Below are 20,111 nucleotides of genomic sequence, written 5' to 3' on the forward strand. Positions count from 1 at the left end.
ATCATGTATAGTTTTTATTAGACTATAATGAGTCTGAGAAATCATATTTTTCATATAATCAGGCCACTCAGAATGCTGATGTTGATTCTTTTTCATCTTTGGATCTCTAAGTATATTGCACATCACATGACATGACAGCGTAATCCTACCAGAAGAAGATTAAAGACATTCATTGGTGGAGGCAAGAGTTGGTTTGTATAGCTTCTTTACGGTAGATTTACCTTCCCATAGACATAGCCTGAGTCAAGTCAGTGTTCTTCATAGTAGTTGTGCTTACCAGGCATAACAAAAAGCCTAATGCTGTTTCATCGACATAAACTAATACAACCTAATGCTGCTTACAGCGGATGCACATATTCATGGACACACCAAATATTGATCATACAGGTTATGGATTTTTTTGTTCTTGATGCCTGTCTTGACAGCAGAACATTAACTAAAGACCCAAGTTGACCAGGTCCCTATCTGCTGCCCTATATATATATTACTGTACTTAACCATCAAAAATAATGAAATAGCATTTTTTTTTTCATTTAAATATAGAGCGGCAGCTATAGAACTCTATCCCTACAGTTCTATATGCCGGCTATATGCCGAAGTTGCGCGTAAGCTTTTATCTATGCATTAACATGCAATAATTTGTATTTTTTGCAGTAAGGCTTACCTTCTTAATGTCAAAAACAGGCTGAATGAGATTCATGTTTGGCAATGCCGGCAGTGCCACCCCTATGCTAAGCACCTCTGTGATATAAACAGATACAACAGTTGGGAAAGGGAAATAAAAAAAGAAGACTGCACTACTTGCAAAAGTCTTGTATATAATATATCTTATATATCATTAGAGATATTTCATATAAGACAGTGCTGTCCAACTTCTGTGGTCCCAAGGGTCAAAATTTTTCTGGCCTACATGGTGGAGGCCTGCTAATGGAAGTCAGTTTTGGCCACTCCCCTTCTTTAAACTACACCCATGTTATCACAAGAGCTTTTAAGACCATACCCACATTTATAGTGGTAGCCCAGCAAAAACCTAAATGGTTGGTGCTCGCTGTAGGGATATCACCCTTCATTCATGTGAAAGAATTATATTATGTCATATTAAGACATACCCTTAAATCCATATGCCTCCCCTGTGGATAGCACAGCAACCCCCAGCATATAATTACACACTTAAGGGACCATATAATGTCTATTTCCAAATGCTAGCAAACTTCCAGAACAAACACCTGCCAGGTTCACCTCCCACAGGCAGCATAGGGTAGGCAGAGTATGGCACACAGGCATGCTGCCTGTGTGCCATACTCTACCTGCCCTACCCTACCTGTGTGCCCTATCCTGCCTGTATGTGTCATATTCTGCCTGCCCTATGCTGCCTGTATGTGCCATACACACAAGAAGCATAAGGAAGGCAGTACATACAGTGACACAATGCTGGCACTTCTCCTACAGTCTGTCTGAGGTGTAAACAGGTGAACAATGTGGGTAGTTACAGTCTGAGCCTGAGGTGTGAACAATGCAGGGGGTAAACAATGCAGGTAATAAAAAGGGGTCTAGGGTCTTACATGTATAAACTATACAGGGGTTTACAGCCTGAATCTCTGGTATGGAATCTCAGTACTGATACCATTTAAACCTTACAGAAAAGTAAGCAATCACAGCAGCCAGACAGGTGGGGGGCCACACAGAGAGCAGTCATGGGCCACCAGTTCGACAGCACTGACATAAGAAATATATATTATATTTATATTGTACTATATAATTTTATCATTGTATTTATATGGGAAATTTCCCACTAATATCTATTATATACATTATAATGTACCCCCTATTGCAAAACATAAAATATTATAGGTCACCGTGGAGATCCACTGAAAGTTAAAACTATACCCTGGACAATGTAGGTCTCTATAAAAATATATTGTATAAAGCAGTATGTGCCATTAGGTAATCCTAAATTGAAAATTGCCATTTTAAGAATTAAGGCCCACTTCCTGCAATTATATGATTCACAGTGCACACAAACATACCAAGGGCACACATACATGTCATATCAGTCAGTAAATGGACAACGTTCTGTCCTTTACTCCCACACTTCTTCCTGTTACATTACAGCTGCATTATTTTCTATCAGGTGATCTCTGGGGGAGCACACAGCCCATCACAAAATGGTGGCTCAAGGGAAAAGATGTAAAAGGACAATATTACTGATATATATATATATTCCAGTTTGATAAGATTCTTTAATAGGTCACTTAATATGATATAATATGATATATATCTGTTGGTCAAGTATTCATTCTGGGGGTATAGTTTTCCTTTAAATCAAAAGGTTTGCTCTGCATATCTCTTTTTATCATTAAAATAAATCATGCACACATGGATGTCATACACACCCATACCCTGTCTATATGATGCTTGCAATAATTTAGATGCAACTTGTTTGACATGTAAAAAAATGCACATGGCATTCAACTGCATTTTCTCTAGGCAATGGGCACAAAATTCTGGGGCAACTTCCAGAAGGCACTTTCCGAAATTGCACTTACCATTGATGTGAATCAAGTATGCCTTCTCAAACACTGTCTGCATGTAACCAGAGACTGAGGATGACTGCCAGATAGAAAGGAAGCATGAATGAATAATGTGGCTAAATATTAATACTGGAGGGTGGATCAGGTGTGGATCTGCAACCAACTGGGTGCTGAATATTCCTGAATATTACAGAAAATATATAAAATGTTATCATGATGTGTTTTTTTTGAAGCAGCTTGTTTGCTTTCACTTTGTCACCCCGTGTTCCAGCTTATTGTGGGAGAATGCCTTCTCCTGCATTTTCCCAAGGAAGGCAAAGACATCACCTGCCATTCCACACCCTATATATCTTTGCCAGTAAATGCACTCTGCCTGACTAATGTCATTGGAAGAATCCTCCATGCAAGACCATGAGAAGACCTCTTAGTTGACACTGGTTTGTGTGACTAGGACCAAAGTAACATCTGTTTGTGTGTGCTGTGATAGCATATGGCTAGGCATCACAAAATGTGGCCGTCATACTGTATAACTGGTCTTGGCAGCCACATGTAAGTGATCTGCAGTGATCCCTGGACTTCTGTACACCACTGTTTCATAGGAATGATCAACTCCTTAGGGGGTCTTTCAAGGATGCAAGTGCTAGAAGTAACGCAAAAGCGTGCAACACCTGTGCCTAGGGTCTGGCTGTGCTCTGCACCTAGGGTATCAAAATAAAGCACAAGTAAGGATACAGGTAGGGGGATGCCTATAAGCCTCACCCTGAAACTTGTGAAGGCAGCACTGTGTTCATGGGGTGTAACTGTGCAGAAAATATGATCAGGTTTTTTTACACTTTGCACCCCTGCCCTGCAGTTTATAAATGACCCCTCCTGTGTTCTATACCAATGCTCATAGAATTACATTGGCTGAGGAACCCCAATCTTCTCAGTGTAGTTAAGAGATCGAATGATATTAAATCTGTGTGTATAAAAGCTGGAGATAAACATCTATGAAACAATGTGTCTCTGATCAAGTGACTGATCAGTCTGGCCATTGGTGTGCCTATGAGCTGGTCTGTCTATGGGTCGGTCTATGCAAAGCTATAAATATGGTTCAGCTGGAAATCACTTCCTTAAAGGAGACAAGCATGCATTAACAAACAGATTTTTTTAAGCATGAGGTGTGCACTACTCACAGTACAGCCACACTGTCCAATAGAGGAAGATGCCAGGGAAACACTGAGCTCCCTATGGGGAAAAATTATGTGTAATACTTATTTCTCTTAGCCAAAAGGAACATTCTTGAAGGAAATATTTAGAGACAGATTGCATTTCATACTTTTGTATGGAAACAGAGATCTTCAGTTTATCCACGCTCACGTCCAGCTTGGCAGCCAAAGTAACTCCCTGTATATAAAAATTAAATTAGCAGGCTTTTCTATGCATGTCCAATATGTCCAATAAAATGTTTTTATGATTGGTCATAGAATAAAGTGAAATATTGTATTATGTGTGGAAGCAAAGCCATCAATCCAATTACAACAGTACCCACTGAACTGCCTAAATGTTTATGTGATGCTGGAGACTCTTCCTTTAGCCTGTAGAGCTTCTGATATATAAAACTGTGTTCTACATGTTTCCTGTAAAAATAGCCCAACGAGGTCAATGCAGTGTGAAAACACCAGCATGCCTCTCTGCTACTACTCAAGTGGAGATTAAGAAGCAGCATGTATATTGGTAAATGCTGTCAGCAGCAGATAAGAAAGTTAGAGAAGCTACAACTCCTTTTCAGTTCCTCCCAGATCCACTTGTTTACAAAGTTTGATTGGCCAACCCCAGGTATGGTCAAATCATAGAATATTTGTATTGTCATTTCATGGATAGCCACCTTTAAAGATGTACAAATCACATGACTTGGATAGAAAAATTCTCATAATGACTCACCACACTGAAAGTCAGCATGTGCTCATTACCAGATCTGGGAGACACCGCAAATAGTTCCACGGAAGAAGTCAGTTGAATTGCCAGCTGGCTGGACTGGAATGTCACCACTGGTACTTGGCTAAGTGAAATCTTTATCCCCACAGCTAAAGACTCATGGTATTTCCGACTGATCTGCAGAAACAGAATGAAAGAATATATATCTGCAATTCAGTTTTAGTGGGATTTACTGAAGCTAAAGAAGTTGCATTCATGAAGTACATCTCATACTGAGGCCCATGGCCACATAATGGAAGGTCTAGTCATGGATTGGCAACACTGCAGCATCTTTAGTCATCCCCAGTCTTCACAATCCTTCCTTGTCTGACCTTAAGGATTTAAGAAATGCCCTCTCAGTAAGAGCTAGAATTTCACCAAATACAGAATTTCTGAATTTAGTTTACTCCCAGAACCTTTTGCTTGGGACTTAGACCAGTGCTGTCCAACTTAATACATGTAATGGAGCAATTATAACTCATACTGCATGTCGGAGGGCCGGATTAAATTCAACTTATAATGTCATTTAGTGAAGTCTATGGAGCCTCTGAACAGATTGGGGGCCATAAAAAAACAGCCCCTTGGCCTCCAGTTAGACAGACAGTGGTGTAATTATAATACAACAGACCCTACGGTCACAGGGGCCAAGGGAGCAAGGGGGCTCAGAACACAGGGTCTGCTGTATAGTCCCCCCTCCCCAGACCAACTTCTACAGTACCTTTAAAGTTCCTTTCCTACCTCAAACTAGCAGCAGCAAGCAGTGCGAGCCAGCCATAGAGAGGAGGTGGATTTAATTTTTACTGCCAGAGGTCTCTGTGTGTGCTGGGCCTACCAAAGATTTTCTTGGCTTATGGGGGTTAGGTAGGATTGGGAGTGTTTTAGGGAGTTAATTTCCTGGGTAAAGAACCTCCCCCACCTAATATAAATACAAGGCTGCAAAAATCAAATGAATCATTACTAATGCAATCTCATTTAGGGTAGATGAGAGTTCAATGACTTTCTGAAGCAGAAAGTTCTTTGTGGGAAAGTTAATAACTATTCATAATTGGGCTCAGTTTATACATACTTAAAGGGCATGGCTAGGGGATGGCATTGAATACAGCAATTATGGTTATTAAACCATTACAATGATTTGAACAAGGAACTAACCCTAAATAAATGTGTAGGGCACAACTATGATAATTGTGAATTCAATTTAATATAACAAGGACGCAGAAAGAGCCGGCTCTGAGCAGGCAGACAGTGTCAGCTGTTCAAACAAAGGACCATGATACCTTTGTGCACAGTTTTTTAACAAAATAACTGCAGTTCCAAGAACCAGAATCTTCCTTGTTCTAGGAATTATTAGCAAACATACCTCAGGAATATAGGAGCCAACATATGATGTTTTCAGCTCATTAATAAGAGAACTCTGTAAGGAAACGATTCCATTAGAACATTTAGCATTTGCAATATTTAATAAATTAATATTTAATATATAATTATACAAGACAGTATTTGTAAACATATACATTGTTAAATATTGGGTATTGCAAAATAAGTTGTATCCCAGGCCCTGAACCATGGGTTAACATGTTTCAAGTGTGCAACTGACTTGCCATTCACACTATCCCTCACATATACAATTGTTCCCTAAGTCTGGAATGTGATTGATTGGAAACATATGGTCTTAGGGGTAATACAGTGGGGGGAGGGTTTTCCAACAGGGATATATATCAGCAACAAAAGGCTGGTCCTACATGCTCTTACACACTTACACTCACACAGGCTCTCACTTACGCACATTCACTCTAACACACATGCATACATTTTTACTACTTTAAATAAATACATACATAGTTTGTATTGTATTGGGAAGCTGTCAATATTGTTTTTGACTGGCTTAATCATTGGTAATTTGTATGTAACTTCTGTAACTCTTTTCCACACATTAAATATACTTTAAATATCACCTTGATGAGTGGTGTTTGTTGACCATAGTACTTACACAAATATATTAGAGAAAGAATATTTATAACATACATTGAATAGTTTATTTTACTTTGTACATGGTACGCTTTAATATGATTGTGATCAACAACGGATTTCCTGGACTGATTTTTGTTCTTTCAAGCCTGGCCAGTTGAAAAGCTGCAACCTTATTCCAACGGTCTGTGGCTGTTACGACATAAGTGGGTCAACTTCTGACCAAAGATGTTTCAGATAAACCACAATTGACTTAGTAGTGGATTTATGCTTCCCACAGTCATGTAATCTTCTGGACTTTGAATTCATTAACATGATCAAAACTCAACAACTTCTCAGAGCCACTAAAACTCCTGTATAAACTGTGCATTAATTCAGCCAGTTTATTGTTTTTCATTAATCTGTTTGACATGGTTGCATAAGCGTATGATCATTGGGACCCACACATGCATCGATTTTGACTGAATAGTGCATGGGCAGCCATTTTAAGGTTTCCGGACCAGAAAATCTAACACAACCGTAACTATAAATCTGTAACTATAAATGGCTGACATAACCATAATTCCTAAATATGGAGTTGAAAAATGTTCACATAACCAGTGTTGCACTTACAGTTGAAGCTGGAATAGTTAGGCTGAATTTTTTTGAAGTATGAAGAGCTGCAAATATGGAGCTGAAGAAGTCCCTGGGAATCGCCATGGTGACCATAGAGTCAGGGGCACTTGCATCTGGAGGGGGAAGAGTAAACTCCTGGGCACCAGTTGGAAGCTCCAGGACTCTCTCTTCCACCTTGTACTGTGCCTGTGAAGAGAATAAAGATAGTATTTACTGTAAAGGGTCCCTATCATTGAAATATGTTTGTATTTGTGTTTGAGTCATGTCATGTTTAGCCAAGTTTACACATGCAATCATATTTATGAACATGTGGGAGAAAGCGGCTCATTTATGTGAGCAAGAAGCTAATTTATGAACACAACTGCTAAGATGGGTACATGGTTGAGTTTACATTGTGCTATTCACAAAAGGACTTGTGGGCATGCACCAATTTTCATATAAGACGCTGCACCCACTTAGCCTGGTCTGATGAATTATGTGAAAGTGCACTCAAGGGAACCCCAAAATTGCCAGCAGCCTGAGGGTGGTAGTTATTCCAAGTTGTTTGTAATTCCAGGCTTCCTAACGTGAATTGCATCAAAAGTCAAAACTGACTTGTAGCTAGTGAATGAGATGCTAATGCCATTAAAGGAGACCTGTCACCACACATAAAAAGCTGCATATTAAAAGTCCTTTGCAAATTAAACTTTAAACCCAAATGATTTTACAGATCCGTATCTGTTACAAATGTATTAAAAACATGAGCAGTCAATCATATATTGCTTGCCCCACCAGGGTAATCAATAACTTTCAGTTTTCATTCAGCACTTCCTAGAAGTCATTGGACTCCTTGCACTCCCATTCTCTCCTCACGGTCTATAATTGTTTAGCCTGGGCATGAGCATCAGGTTCCCCATTTTGTGTTACTCACAAAATTTTGGGGTGATACAAAACTTGCCATAAAAACTGTCCAAAAAAGGGCACCTGCCTGCTTGCTGTGATTGTTAATTCCAAGACTGAAGGAAACAAGATTTATATAATTTATAGTAAATCTTATAGTTTACAGTATTTTGCTCAACTATAATGACAGAAAAGGACTCGGAATTATTTTTTTAATTAATAAATTCTGTGGAAACTCAGTCTGCAACTTTCCAGCAGTTTTCCAAAATACTTTTGTGGTCCATATTATTGCATCACAACACAATTTTATTTCTTTTTTTAGAAGATGCCTGACATTCATTATTGGAACATTTGTGCTTTGTACTAAAGAGCTAGCAGGACAAAAAAAAGCAGACTTTTCAGTTGATTCTTTTTGCAATTTCCCAAGGATTTTGGGTTACTACTGGGTTTTGTAGACAATGGAACAGAAATCCTCATTCTGAATTCTTCGAGAATATACTTGTCCATGTTGTTGGACAATTATAAAATGTTTTGTGGCAGGATTATAACTTAATGATTAAATAAATAAGTTTTATATAGCAAACAATAGTTTCTCTGTAGAGCTATTACAGTGTTTCAGAGCGAAGTGACACTCTTTTGCCCCTATGGCTTGTCTCACTGAATGGCTCCTAGTATGAAGCTCCATTTACTTACATACATATTCATTTCCACATAGTCATTTTTCACCACTGGGGGAGTCGGCACATTGTACTGGAGTTCAAAGTGCTCATTGATGTGATTTGCTTTAATAGATGGAAAATACAGAATATATTTAATTATATTACCTGTGACATGAGGTGAACTCAACTAAGTATGTAAAACTATAAAGAAGATACAGGAAAATAAGCACAGGGCCTGTTTGTGCCCAGTTATGTGGCAGGGAGCTATTTATTGTTGCTGGTCAGTGCAAAAGTAAAGCATATATTTGGAAGGCTTTGTGTAAATATGGCAGTGCTATAGTAAAAAATAATTATAATTCGACATATGCATTGGAGATAGGGGAATAGCTTATTGTGCACAGGGAGCATTCCTTCTCTGTACAGTTGTATTTATAGATATATGTATCAAACTCAGATTGTAAGCTCTACGGGGCAGGGACCTCCTTCCTACTGTGTCTCATACCACATGGCACTTATATATATATATATATACATATATGTATTTATTGTATTTATTTATTATATCACTCATCCTCCCTGTGTGTAATTTTGTATTCTGTAAGACTGTACAGTGCTGCGTACCCTTGTGGCGCTTTATAAATAAAGTTATACATACATACATACAATAGAAATGGAAGTTATAGGCAGCATTCACAGATAATAAAGTAACAGCATCTTTCATCGTTGTTGTTTAAAGGACATTTAAAGCTTACATTTCTCTACAATGTATATAAGTTGTGCTCATCTCTCCCAACCAAATGGCATAATTTGTACTGCATATATCCCATCCGTTTACATGTCCTTTAGTTAAGGTCTATGAAGAAGGCCACATCTACCTGTTTTATCCAGAATTTGGGATCCTTTCTGCATCAAAAAGCAGTTAGAAACTGATAGCATAGCATGGATGTTGCCACTTACCGCACATCAGTTGCAAATTCACATTGGCATCCACAAAAACGTTTGATACTGTGAGACAAAGCTGGATAGAGGAGAAACATATGTTCAGATTTCTAACTGAACTGGCTGGCACGTTAAGCCTCCCTTGTTATCCCTTCCTGGTGAGTTATGGGAGCGGGCCGAGGTTGGAAGTTTGATCTTCAAACTTTTCAAGTTAAGGTTTTTGTTGTTTGATTGGGACCATATAAAAAATGGTGCATAATTGGGCAGGCTGGGATGTAACATAATTTCTGCCTAAATTACCTGCTGGTACATTTTGAATACTGCCTGTAAAATAAGCTTGTGTTTTAGTGGATAACCCAGCATTATGGCAAGACTAGTTTGGGCCCCATACTCACAGATATATAAGTCATGGCCACTGTCCTTAAATTCCAGGAATAGCAAGGCAGGTAATAAGCTTTTTCCTTTCCACTGTTCTGGTCCCCTTTGGGCTTCAGCCACAAATATAGATTGTGCTACACATGTTCGTATGAATGTCTGGTCCTGGCCTGGAGAGGTTCATGGGCATTTCTAATGGAAATTATAAACCCATAGCCCACCTACTTGCAGCCCCTGAACCCCTTCTATATATCTACCATGTACAGTGCTCCTAGTGCAATACAGAAGGTATAAGATATAAGTGGGTTTTATAATTTTGGTAATGAATTCATGTCATTAGGTATTTGGCCCATCAGAAATATTAAAAATAAAGAACAAATCAGCCTCAAATGGGAACCATCCCAAGAGTCTGTTCAGAGCTGTTACCACTGTGCTTGGGAATAGACAGCAGACTAGGGCAAAATTACGGACAAGTCAACTCGGAATATACATTTTTGCCTAATAAAAGAAAACTAAATTCTAAGCAACTTTTATTTGCTTACAAATTTGTAATGGTTTTTGACTTATTTGTATATATAATTGCTATTAAAAGCAGTGTTTGCCAGTCCTTTTCTATTCCCTGCCCTGGTGGCTCAGACTGTTGAAACAATGTAACACAAGGCAGCAGACTGACAGACTTGACTTGCTGGAGGAGACTGACCTTTGCAACACTGTTTAAAAAGAAACAACCAGGAGTTCAGCAATTTCTGCGTTTGATAGCAGTTATATAAGGAGAATTTCACTTACCTTCTTGACGTAAATTCTATTTCTTCTAGTCCCGACATGTCAGTACACATGGGTAGCATCGCCCCTCCCACACAGGAGGTAGGACCTATAACAAAGCCAATTAAAATGAATCCTGCCCTATAAGACCACCTGACTTCCTCCTCACCACTGTTATACATTTGCCATAGCAGTACAGGAAGCAAAATTGGGATGGGAAACCTGTACTGACATGTCGGGACTAGAAGAAATAGAATTTACGTCAAGAAGGTAAGTGAAATTCTCCTTTTCTTCTGCGTCCCTCCATGTCAGTACACATGGGATCTACCAAGCCATGCCCCACAAAACAGTAAGGGGTGGGAAACAAAAGGTACAAAACCAAACAAGAGCAAGAAAGGCCAAAACAAGGCCAACATCCCGTAAAGGAAACAGGGACACTGATGAAACCCTGAAAATGAGATAAGAATGCTGAACAACCAAAAAGAACAACAATGCCCCAAGGTATAAGTAAGTGGCTGACAACCAAAACTCAAATTTTCCTACTACTGCATATAACATAATATGAGAGACAAGCAAGCCAAGGCAAAAAATGACCATTCCCTGCAACAAGAGTTCTTTCACAGAACAGAGGGCCTTTCACAATACCCAGACGCTCACTGCATACACAACCATAATCCTGGCCTAACCAGCTCAATAGTATAACTAACTTAGCACAGCTAGCAGGCCAGAGAAACCACACCAGAACTGGCAACAACTAGGATATATAACCCACTAGTGCTGAGGCTAAGAAACTGACCCTAAGCCCCAAACAGTGGCACTAGAAAATAAAGCTTGTCACCTGCAAGCATCTACTCCACAGCTCAATGGGAGCAGCTCAAAAAAGCTTGGGCAATCATCTTCAAAAGAAGAACCAACAAGGCACTGATGCAGATGTCCACAAATACAGAGATACTGCAGCCCTCAAAGTCCACGAAGCCCAACCAAACTAGGGGAACATAAGAAGCTAATGAACCAGCAACACTGGTATAAGCACTGTGCAAGCAACTGCTGATGCTAAGACAAATAACAGTCTGCACACCAATCTATATCCTAAAGTCAAAATACATGTCAGGCAATGCACACCAAGGCAATGTTGCACAAACTAGCCGGCCTGAATGTACACCTGGTGTGCCAATGCAACCACCACGAAGACAAAATCCCAGAGGGAAGGGCTGATAGCACACAAGCCATAGCACCCAAACAACCAAACATTGCCAAATAGCGAATGTGAATCCAAGCATGAGCACTCCCGCTGCAAACATGCCAACCTTTGGATAAAGAAAGCAAGCAAGCACTGAAACCAAGGTCAGAGGTCCTGGGAGGCAATAACCCTAGCCTTATCTAGGACTGCCATAGGGCAGACCCTCAAGCATGTCCATGGCCCAAAAGACAACACCAGGCTATAACTAAGGCAAAACCCAGAATCCACATGCACCAAGGGCCACACCAACAAAAGCGGACATCAGCACCAAAGGCTATCCTGAGACCAGCTAACACATAAGCCAATCCCTAAGCAAGCAAAGGGCCAACCAAAACCCCTGGGTGCAGGGGTCAAAGGCCAAAACAAGGGCCCGTGACCACACAAGTCTGTAGGGCAACATAAGGGCCAAGGGCAATGGCAAGAACCAGCGTCCCATAAGCCAAAAAACAATGGCCACATGAACCAAGACCCCAATGACCACTCAGAGCCAGCGGCCCTGCACAGCAGACCCGCAAGCCAAGACAGACACCAGCGGACACACAGGCTAAGGGTCACAAGAAACACCAGAAAACACGAGGGCCAGCAGACAAGCGGGCCATGGGCCCTGCCACACGCCGGCAGACAAGCGGGCCAAGGGCCCCGCCGGCAGACAAGCGGGCCAAGGGCCCCGCCGGCAGACAAGCGGGCCAAGGGCCCCGCCGGCAGACAAGCGGGCCAAGGGCCCCGCCGGCAGACAAGCGGGCCAAGGGCCCCGCCGGCAGACAAGCGGGCCAAGGGCCCCGCCGGCAGACAAGCGGGCCAAGGGCCCCGCCGGCAGACAAGCGGGCCAAGGGCCCCGCCGGCAGACAAGCGGGCCAAGGGCCCCGCCGCCAGACAAGCGGGCCAAGGGCCCCGCCGGCAGACAAGCGGGCCAAGGGCCACGCCACACGCCGGCAGACAAGCGGGCCAAGGGCCACGCCACACGCCGGCAGACAAGCGGGCCAAGGGCCACGCCACACGCCAGCAGACAAGCGGGCCAAGGGCCACGCCAGCAGACAAGCGGGCCAAGGGCCACGCCAGCAGACAAGCGGGCCAAGGGCCACGCCAGCAGACAAGCGGGCCAAGGGCCACTCCAGCAGACAAGCGGGCCAAGGGCCACGCCAGCAGACAAGCGGGCCAAGGGCCACGCCAGCAGACAAGCGGGCCAAGGGCCACGCCAGCAGACAAGCGGGCCAAGGGCCACGCCAGCAGACAAGCGGGCCAAGGGCCACGCCAGCAGACAAGCGGGCCAAGGGCCACGCCAGCAGACAAGCGGGCCAAGGGCCACGCCACACGCCAGCAGACAAGCGGGCCAAGGGCCATAAGGAGGATGGGAACCAGGCAGCCACCAACCATCAGTGGAAGAGGTTGAACTATAACTAGGCTCAACCTGAGCCACCAGAGAGAAAGAAATTTCTAAGAGAAAACAATGTGAAATAAAAGACAATCACCTGTGTCTGCCACCGAGGAGGCTCACAATAAAACTTAAATGTCAAGTGACCCATAAGCAAACAGCTCCTTACCAGATAGCACTGGCTTGGTGGAAAAGCAAATCCCTGTTAGAAACCCGAGTAGGTTGCTTATAGGGAGCACGCACATACAGTAATATCAGAGAGAGAGAAAGGGGGAACAATACTGCTAAAGCTGAGCAAACCCCCAATCATTGCTGGAAGTGCCTGGTAAAAACAGGAGCACAAATACCTGCTGTGTCTGCACAGAGGACTTAAGCTTGGGATAAAAAACTAGCAAAAGTAAGCAAGGTGCCCCAGATAAATACAAGCACCTACCCAGCAGCAAAGCTAGTCAGCAGAATGCAAACTCCAGTGAAACCTGGGAAATGGCTGCTAATTGTGAGCACACAATATGAGAGAGGAAGAAGAAACAATACTTCTGCAGTAGTGCAACACCAAACAGCTATAGAAGCACCTGGTGTAATAAAGAGCACAATTACCCACTGTGTCTGCACAGAGGCCTCAGGCTCACAATAAAACATAAGAAATTATAAGTAAAAGAAGTGCACCTTACCAGAAGAGACTGTCTGCAGGATGGGACCTCCAGCAAGAACCCTGACAGCTTTCAGCTGAGGGATATAATTGCTAATTAGTATGCAAGTTTCCCAGTGCACAGAGCATTTTAGACACATAGTGGAAACTGAGGAATCATACTCACCGGATTCAGGCTAAGCTGACACTAGCCTATATCCATACCCATGGCCCTTAATCAATCATTTCACAGGGCAGGAGTCCTTAAAGCCTCACAAAAAACACAGGAAAAATGGAGGCTAAGTTAGCTTACAGGTAAAAATGTGGAAAAAACCCACACCTGTAGCCTACCCAATAGGCATCAGTTTGAATACTGTGCGTAGTTGGGAGTAGCGCAGGGGGGCTATTTCAGCACAAGGCTAGGACCATGGGTATGCCCACACCTGCATTTCTTCCCAATAGGCATCAATTTGAACATTTTGCGTATTTGGGGCATCAGGTAACTTCTTCTCCATTACCCGGGAAACATCCCTCTGTGTCTACACCGAAGTTAAAAAAAAAAAATAAAAAAAAAAAAAAAAATTAATCTGGAGGGACTTACCAAACTTGTAAGGCAGAAGAGTTTGAGGCTGAGGGATTCATGTCAAAAAAGGGGAAACAAAAATCGACCTAAGTGAAAAAACAATCCAAAAGGAAAAAAAAAAACTTACCAGGGCACGGACTCATGCATGCAATGAAGCCTTTGCCCAATTCCAAGATGGCCGCCTGCAAACATAGTTACATAGTTACATAGTTACATAGGGTTGAAAAAAGACCATTGTCCATCAAGTTCAACCCATCCGAGTAAACCCAGCACACAACCTATACTAACCAATCTATACACTCACATACATAAACTATATATATACAACCAGTAATACTAACTGTAGATATTAGTATCACAATAGCCTTGGATATTCTGCTTGTTCAAAAACTCATCCAGGCCCCTCTTAAAGGCATTAACAGAGTCTGCCATTACCACATCACTAGGAAGGGCATTCCACAGCCTCACTGCCCTCACCGTGAAAAACCACCTACGCTGCTTCAAATGGAAGCTCTGTTCCTCTAATCTATAGGGGTGACCTCTGGTGCGCTGATTGTTTTTATGGGAAAAAAGAACATCCCCCAACTGCCTATAATCCCCTCTAATGTACTTGTACAGAGTAATCATGTCCCCTCGCAAGCGCCTCTTTTCCAGAGAAAACAACCCCAACCTCGACAGTCTAACCTCATAGCTTAAATCTTCCATCCCCTTTACCAGTTTAGTTGCACGTCTCTGCACTCTCTCCAGCTCATTAATATCCTTCTTAAGGACTGGAGCCCAAAACTGCACTGCATACTCAAGGTGAGGCCTTACCAGGGACCTATAAAGCGGCAAAAATATGTCCTCATCCCTTGAGTCAATGCCCTTTTTTATACAAGACAGCACTTTATTTGCTGTAGTAGCCACAGAATGACACTGCCTGGAATTAGACAACTTGTGATCTACAAAAACCCCTAGATCCTTCTCCATTAAGGATGCCCCCAACACACTACCATTCAGTAGATAGTTTGCGTTTATATTATTCCTACCAAAGTGCATAACTTTGCACTTGTCAACATTGAACCTCATTTTCCAGTTTGCTGCCCAGTTTTCCAATTTTGTCAAATCGCTCTGCAAAGCGGCAGCATCCTGCATGGAACCTATAGTTTTGCACAATTTAGTGTCATCAGCAAAAATAGAAACAGTACTCTCTATGCCCACCTCCAGGTCATTAATAAACAAGTTAAAAAGCAAAGGACCAAGGACTGACCCCTGCGGTACTCCACTAACCACACTGGCCCAATTAGAAAATGTTCCATTTACCACCACTCTTTGTACTCTATCCTTCAGCCAGTTTTCTATCCAATTACAAATATTATGTTCTAGGCCAATATTCCTCAATTTGATCATTAACCTTCTGTGAGGTACTGTATCAAACGCTTTAGCAAAATCTAAGTAGATGACATCAACTGCCATTCCAGCATCAAGGTTCCTGCTCACCTCCTCATAAAAGGCAAGATTACATCGACGCCATCTTGGAAAGCAGGAAACTGACAGACACACTGCCAGAAAAAAGCCCCTGAATCCCTAGTGACACGAGCAATCTCAGGATCACCCACATGTCACCCTCAGCGACCTACCAGAACCAGGGGGGTAGCGCCCATAAGTACAACTATAGGGAGAACTACCAGACACCCCACAAAAGCCTTACCCTGACTTAACAAGAAAGGGAAGAGGGCTGTCGCATTCTGCCAATGTTCACCAAGAAGAGCAACTTACTTTTCCAGGAACAGCACCTAGCCTGGTAAGCCCTTCCACTGATCTAAGATGAGAAAAAAAAAAAAAAAAGTGAGGAGGGAGATCCTACCTACCTGTCCGGTAGGACAAAAAATAACAGTGGTGAGGAGGAAGTCAGGTGGTCTTATAGGGCAGGATTCATTTTAATTGGCTTTGTTATAGGTCCTACCTCCTGTGTGGGAGGGGCGATGCTACCCATGTGTACTGACATGGAGGGACGCAGAAGAAATACAAATAACTGAAAAACCATCACAAATTTGTAATGAATACAAAGTTACTTAAAATGATGTTTTCTTTTATTAAGCAAAAGAAATTGGGGGGTTAACATTAGGGATGCACCGAATCCAGGATTTGGTTCAGTATTTGGCCACGATTCGGCCTTTTTTGGCAGGGTTCGGTTTCGGTTCGGTTTCGGCCCGGTCTTGGCTGAACCAAATCCTAATTAGCATTCAGAAAGATTAAATGTTAGGGGGGAAAAAATTTGGTGATTTGGCCAAACCCAAAAAACTGGGTTCAGTGCATCCATAGTTAACATGTTCTTTAATTACTAGGCAGGAACCAGGGCAAGGTGGCAGACAGATCCTGAGTCCAAGAACAGGCTGGAGATCCTTCAGGGTTCCCCTTTCAATATTTATAAATACATTTAAGGCTTACTTGTTTGCTGATCATAGCATGGATATGCCCCTGAATTGCGGAAACCATTGGCGATATTAAACTGTGAAGAAAAAAATATTACAATTGAGTCATATTATTTATGTACAGTATTATATCATGAATAACACGTTGAATGTTACTTTATTCCAGAAGCAGTGACTTGTATTTGTCCCAAAGCAGACTTGCAAGCAGAAACCTTCAGCAATGGGAGTCCTCCAGATGTCTTAGTGACTGAGACATCAGCAGTAATTCCTGAGTCTACTTTTATGTCAACATTGGCAAAAAGAAGTCTAAAGGAAGAGAGACAGAACACTGATTACTACTGTAATGACCTATCTTAATATCTTTGGTATTGATATTTTGGACTGCCATCATCATGTCTTTGCCATCAACCCACACAAAACATTAGTTTGTAACACCCCCAACAGGGAAATGCAAGGGTATTAGAAGTCACAGAGGACTTCCAAATGGAGGCTTAGTAGTGAAGAGGGAAATAAAAGAACATTTATGTGATTTTCCCCATTTACCTGTTACCGATACCATATTACAGTACAGGTATAGGACATGTTATCCAGAATGCTTGGGGTTTTCCGGATAAGGGATCTTTCCGTAATTTGGATCTCCACAACTTATGTCTGCTAAAAATCATTTAAGAATTGAATAAACCCAATAGGATTGTTTTGCCTCCAATAAGGATTAATTATATCTTAGTTGGAATCAAGTACAGGTACTGTTTTATTATTACAGGGAAAAAGGAAATCATTTTTAAAAATAAGAATTATTTGCTTATAATGGAGTCTATGGGAGATGGCCTTCCTGTAATTTGGAACTTTCTGGATAACGGGTTTCCGGATAAGGGATCCGATACCCGTTCTTAAGTCATTCTCAGAACTTTTCTTAGAAAAAGAACTTTCTCTATTTCTATTTCACAAGTAAGTTATCTGAGTTTTGTCTTTGCAGTTTAACATTGCTCTTACTTACATTCCTTTAATATGAAGACTGCTTTCTAGGGTCACTTGAACACCGACACCTGGCACAAGATTCACTTTCATATTAGGGAGTTTCACATCAAAGATCTGTATCCTGGGAAAAGGCATATATTAAACACAACTTTATCACCTGAAAATGTTTTACACCTGGCCCAACCATTTCAGCCCTCATGCGCTTCATTACGTATCCATTTTTCTGTCAATCAGTGGAGTAACCATTATGAATATGCCCACTTATGTCAAAGCTCTGCCTCAATGTGCTATCACTTTGCCTACTTATCCCATCATTCCACCTATCAACATCACTGACCTGCCCACTGATGTTACTAACAGTCTCCTAACATTAGGATCGACTTCCACTCCAGACCAAAAATGAAGCTAGGATACTTATATGAAGAAATTCTATTGCACGCAATACTTGGGACTAGTTTGGTGTAAGGTTGTGAAGTATTTTCGGAAATCATGCAACATGGTGTATGTCGAAACAGCATCACGCACTGCTCTGAAAATGTTTGCTGCGCCCCGCTAACCACATTTAAGGTAGAGAGGTAAAGATTCTGGGCCATAACTCCCTGGTTCAGCTTTGCACTTACCTGTTACATAGTAACATAGCAACTTGTAAAAGAGACTAGCATGTAAACAGATATTTCAAGTACTAACAATATTCCTACCTAACTAATTTAAGTACATGCATTTTACTTACCCAGGTAAGTAAGAACCAGCTTTATTCTTACCCAGTCAATGAAAGTGCTTTGCCAATGAAAAAATTAGCTATTCCTTCTAGATCTGGGAAGCTCATTTTTCTAATATGCCCTTCAAAATGGGATCTGTGTGTTTGACAGGCTGTACAAAAGAAAGGATACAATGGTTTTTGCAGCAATGGTCACAGCAAACAAAATATCAGGGTCACTTCACTTGCTTGTGTTCAGTTTCCTTCACAATATGTAAGTATAGCCCCTACTAGTTAAAAGCCCCTCTCGATTGCCTTTGGTTCCCCAGTTCAGGTATGGAATCTGTTATCTAAAAACTCAAATAATTCAAATTAAAAATCTTTTTCTCTGTAATAATAAAAAAAAACCTTGTACTAGATCCTACACTAAGAACTTAACTAAGACAAAAATAATCACTGTATGAGGCAAAACAATCCTATTGGATTTTGATTTCCTATTACGGATAATAGCTCTCATACCTGTATATACAACATATATCAAAATGTTAGAATACCATCTTCTCATATGCAATGTTTAATTTGTTAAATGGTACTTTGGTACCATTTAAAACGTATGGAAGGTGGGCAATGTCTATTAAGCAGTGGACCCTGGGCCTATAGGCTTTTAAGGGCCCTGTGGTTTATGATTTATGTTAGACAAGATTTGGAGTAGTGGTTCCAAAGACTTACTGCCTGTTTGACCTTAACATATAGGATAAGTAGCCTAGTCCCATAAAGCTCTTATCTAGAGACCCTTAATGCATAGTTGGGTGTCTATATATAATCTTGTAATATGCTAAAATGGCTCAGCAAAATTTTCTTTCCTCGCCCTACTCACCATGTTCCATGGCCCTTTTCTTCACTCTCAGAACAGTCTTGCAAGTATTTAGTGGAGGGACACACAGGAGTAGGATCGTAGCCAGCAAAAACAGCTTCATCTTGACTTTCTGCATTCAATCGTACAACATTTTGGAATTCCCAATGAGCCTTAAGACCTTTGTAGTACATTTCATAAACCACTGGGTGCAATCCCATCCCCATACACTTAGTAACCAGAACCACTGGTGCACATTCATCTCCTAGAAGGGCACTACACATATTCCTTGATCACAACAGCCATATTAAATCATTCAACAATTCTTGGCACTACCAACTCAAAAGCATTTTTTTTGCTCTTACCATAGGTTCTGCCAGATACTGAGAAATTACCCATAGTAACACCCTCAAATATAAATACTGTACATATATAAACATATATGGATGACACAAATCTTACCTATATATAGCACTATACTGACCCATAAATCACTGCTCCCATGAATTATATTTTCTTACCCCTTAGTCCTCTACTGAACCCAAGTTTCTTCTGTGTTTAGCTTTAACAGTGTATAGACTGGAGTAGGGTTTATATACTTGGTACCCATAGTGTTTAGTTACCTGTATGAATACACAAAACCATGTATGCTTTAAGGATTATTC

At 41.4% G+C, this 20,111-nt stretch overlaps 1 protein-coding gene across 2 annotated transcripts in view; it reads right to left on the reverse strand.

Annotated features, from left to right (window-relative positions):
- The window catches only part of bpifb2 (BPI fold containing family B member 2), a 36,064-nt gene continuing 15,953 nt past the window's right edge, over positions 1–20,111 (reverse strand). The window contains exons 1-16 of one of the 2 annotated variants that reach the window (XM_018097784.2): positions 19,968–20,081; positions 19,471–19,579; positions 18,658–18,766; positions 17,916–18,017; positions 17,075–17,224; positions 16,935–16,995; positions 9,563–9,623; positions 8,640–8,728; positions 7,065–7,253; positions 5,845–5,898; positions 4,455–4,625; positions 3,850–3,917; positions 3,707–3,758; positions 2,547–2,610; positions 665–741; positions 1–145 (exon numbers count right to left, since the gene is read on the reverse strand). In XM_018097784.2, coding sequence (XP_017953273.2) covers positions 107–145; positions 665–741; positions 2,547–2,610; positions 3,707–3,758; positions 3,850–3,917; positions 4,455–4,625; positions 5,845–5,898; positions 7,065–7,253; positions 8,640–8,728; positions 9,563–9,623; positions 16,935–16,995; positions 17,075–17,224; positions 17,916–18,017; positions 18,658–18,766; positions 19,471–19,570 — 1,386 coding nt within the window. In that variant the 5' untranslated portion in view covers positions 19,571–19,579; positions 19,968–20,081 and the 3' untranslated portion in view covers positions 1–106. Of the gene's footprint in view, positions 146–664; positions 742–2,546; positions 2,611–3,706; positions 3,759–3,849; positions 3,918–4,454; positions 4,626–5,844; positions 5,899–7,064; positions 7,254–8,639; positions 8,729–9,562; positions 9,624–16,934; positions 16,996–17,074; positions 17,225–17,915; positions 18,018–18,657; positions 18,767–19,470; positions 19,580–19,967; positions 20,082–20,111 lie in introns of those variants that run through there. The other variant, XM_031894411.1, reaches the window with a different exon arrangement.

The sequence above is a fragment of the Xenopus tropicalis genome, chromosome 10 (genome assembly GCF_000004195.4).
Source record: "Xenopus tropicalis strain Nigerian chromosome 10, UCB_Xtro_10.0, whole genome shotgun sequence".
Taxonomy (NCBI): Eukaryota; Metazoa; Chordata; class Amphibia; order Anura; family Pipidae; genus Xenopus; species Xenopus tropicalis.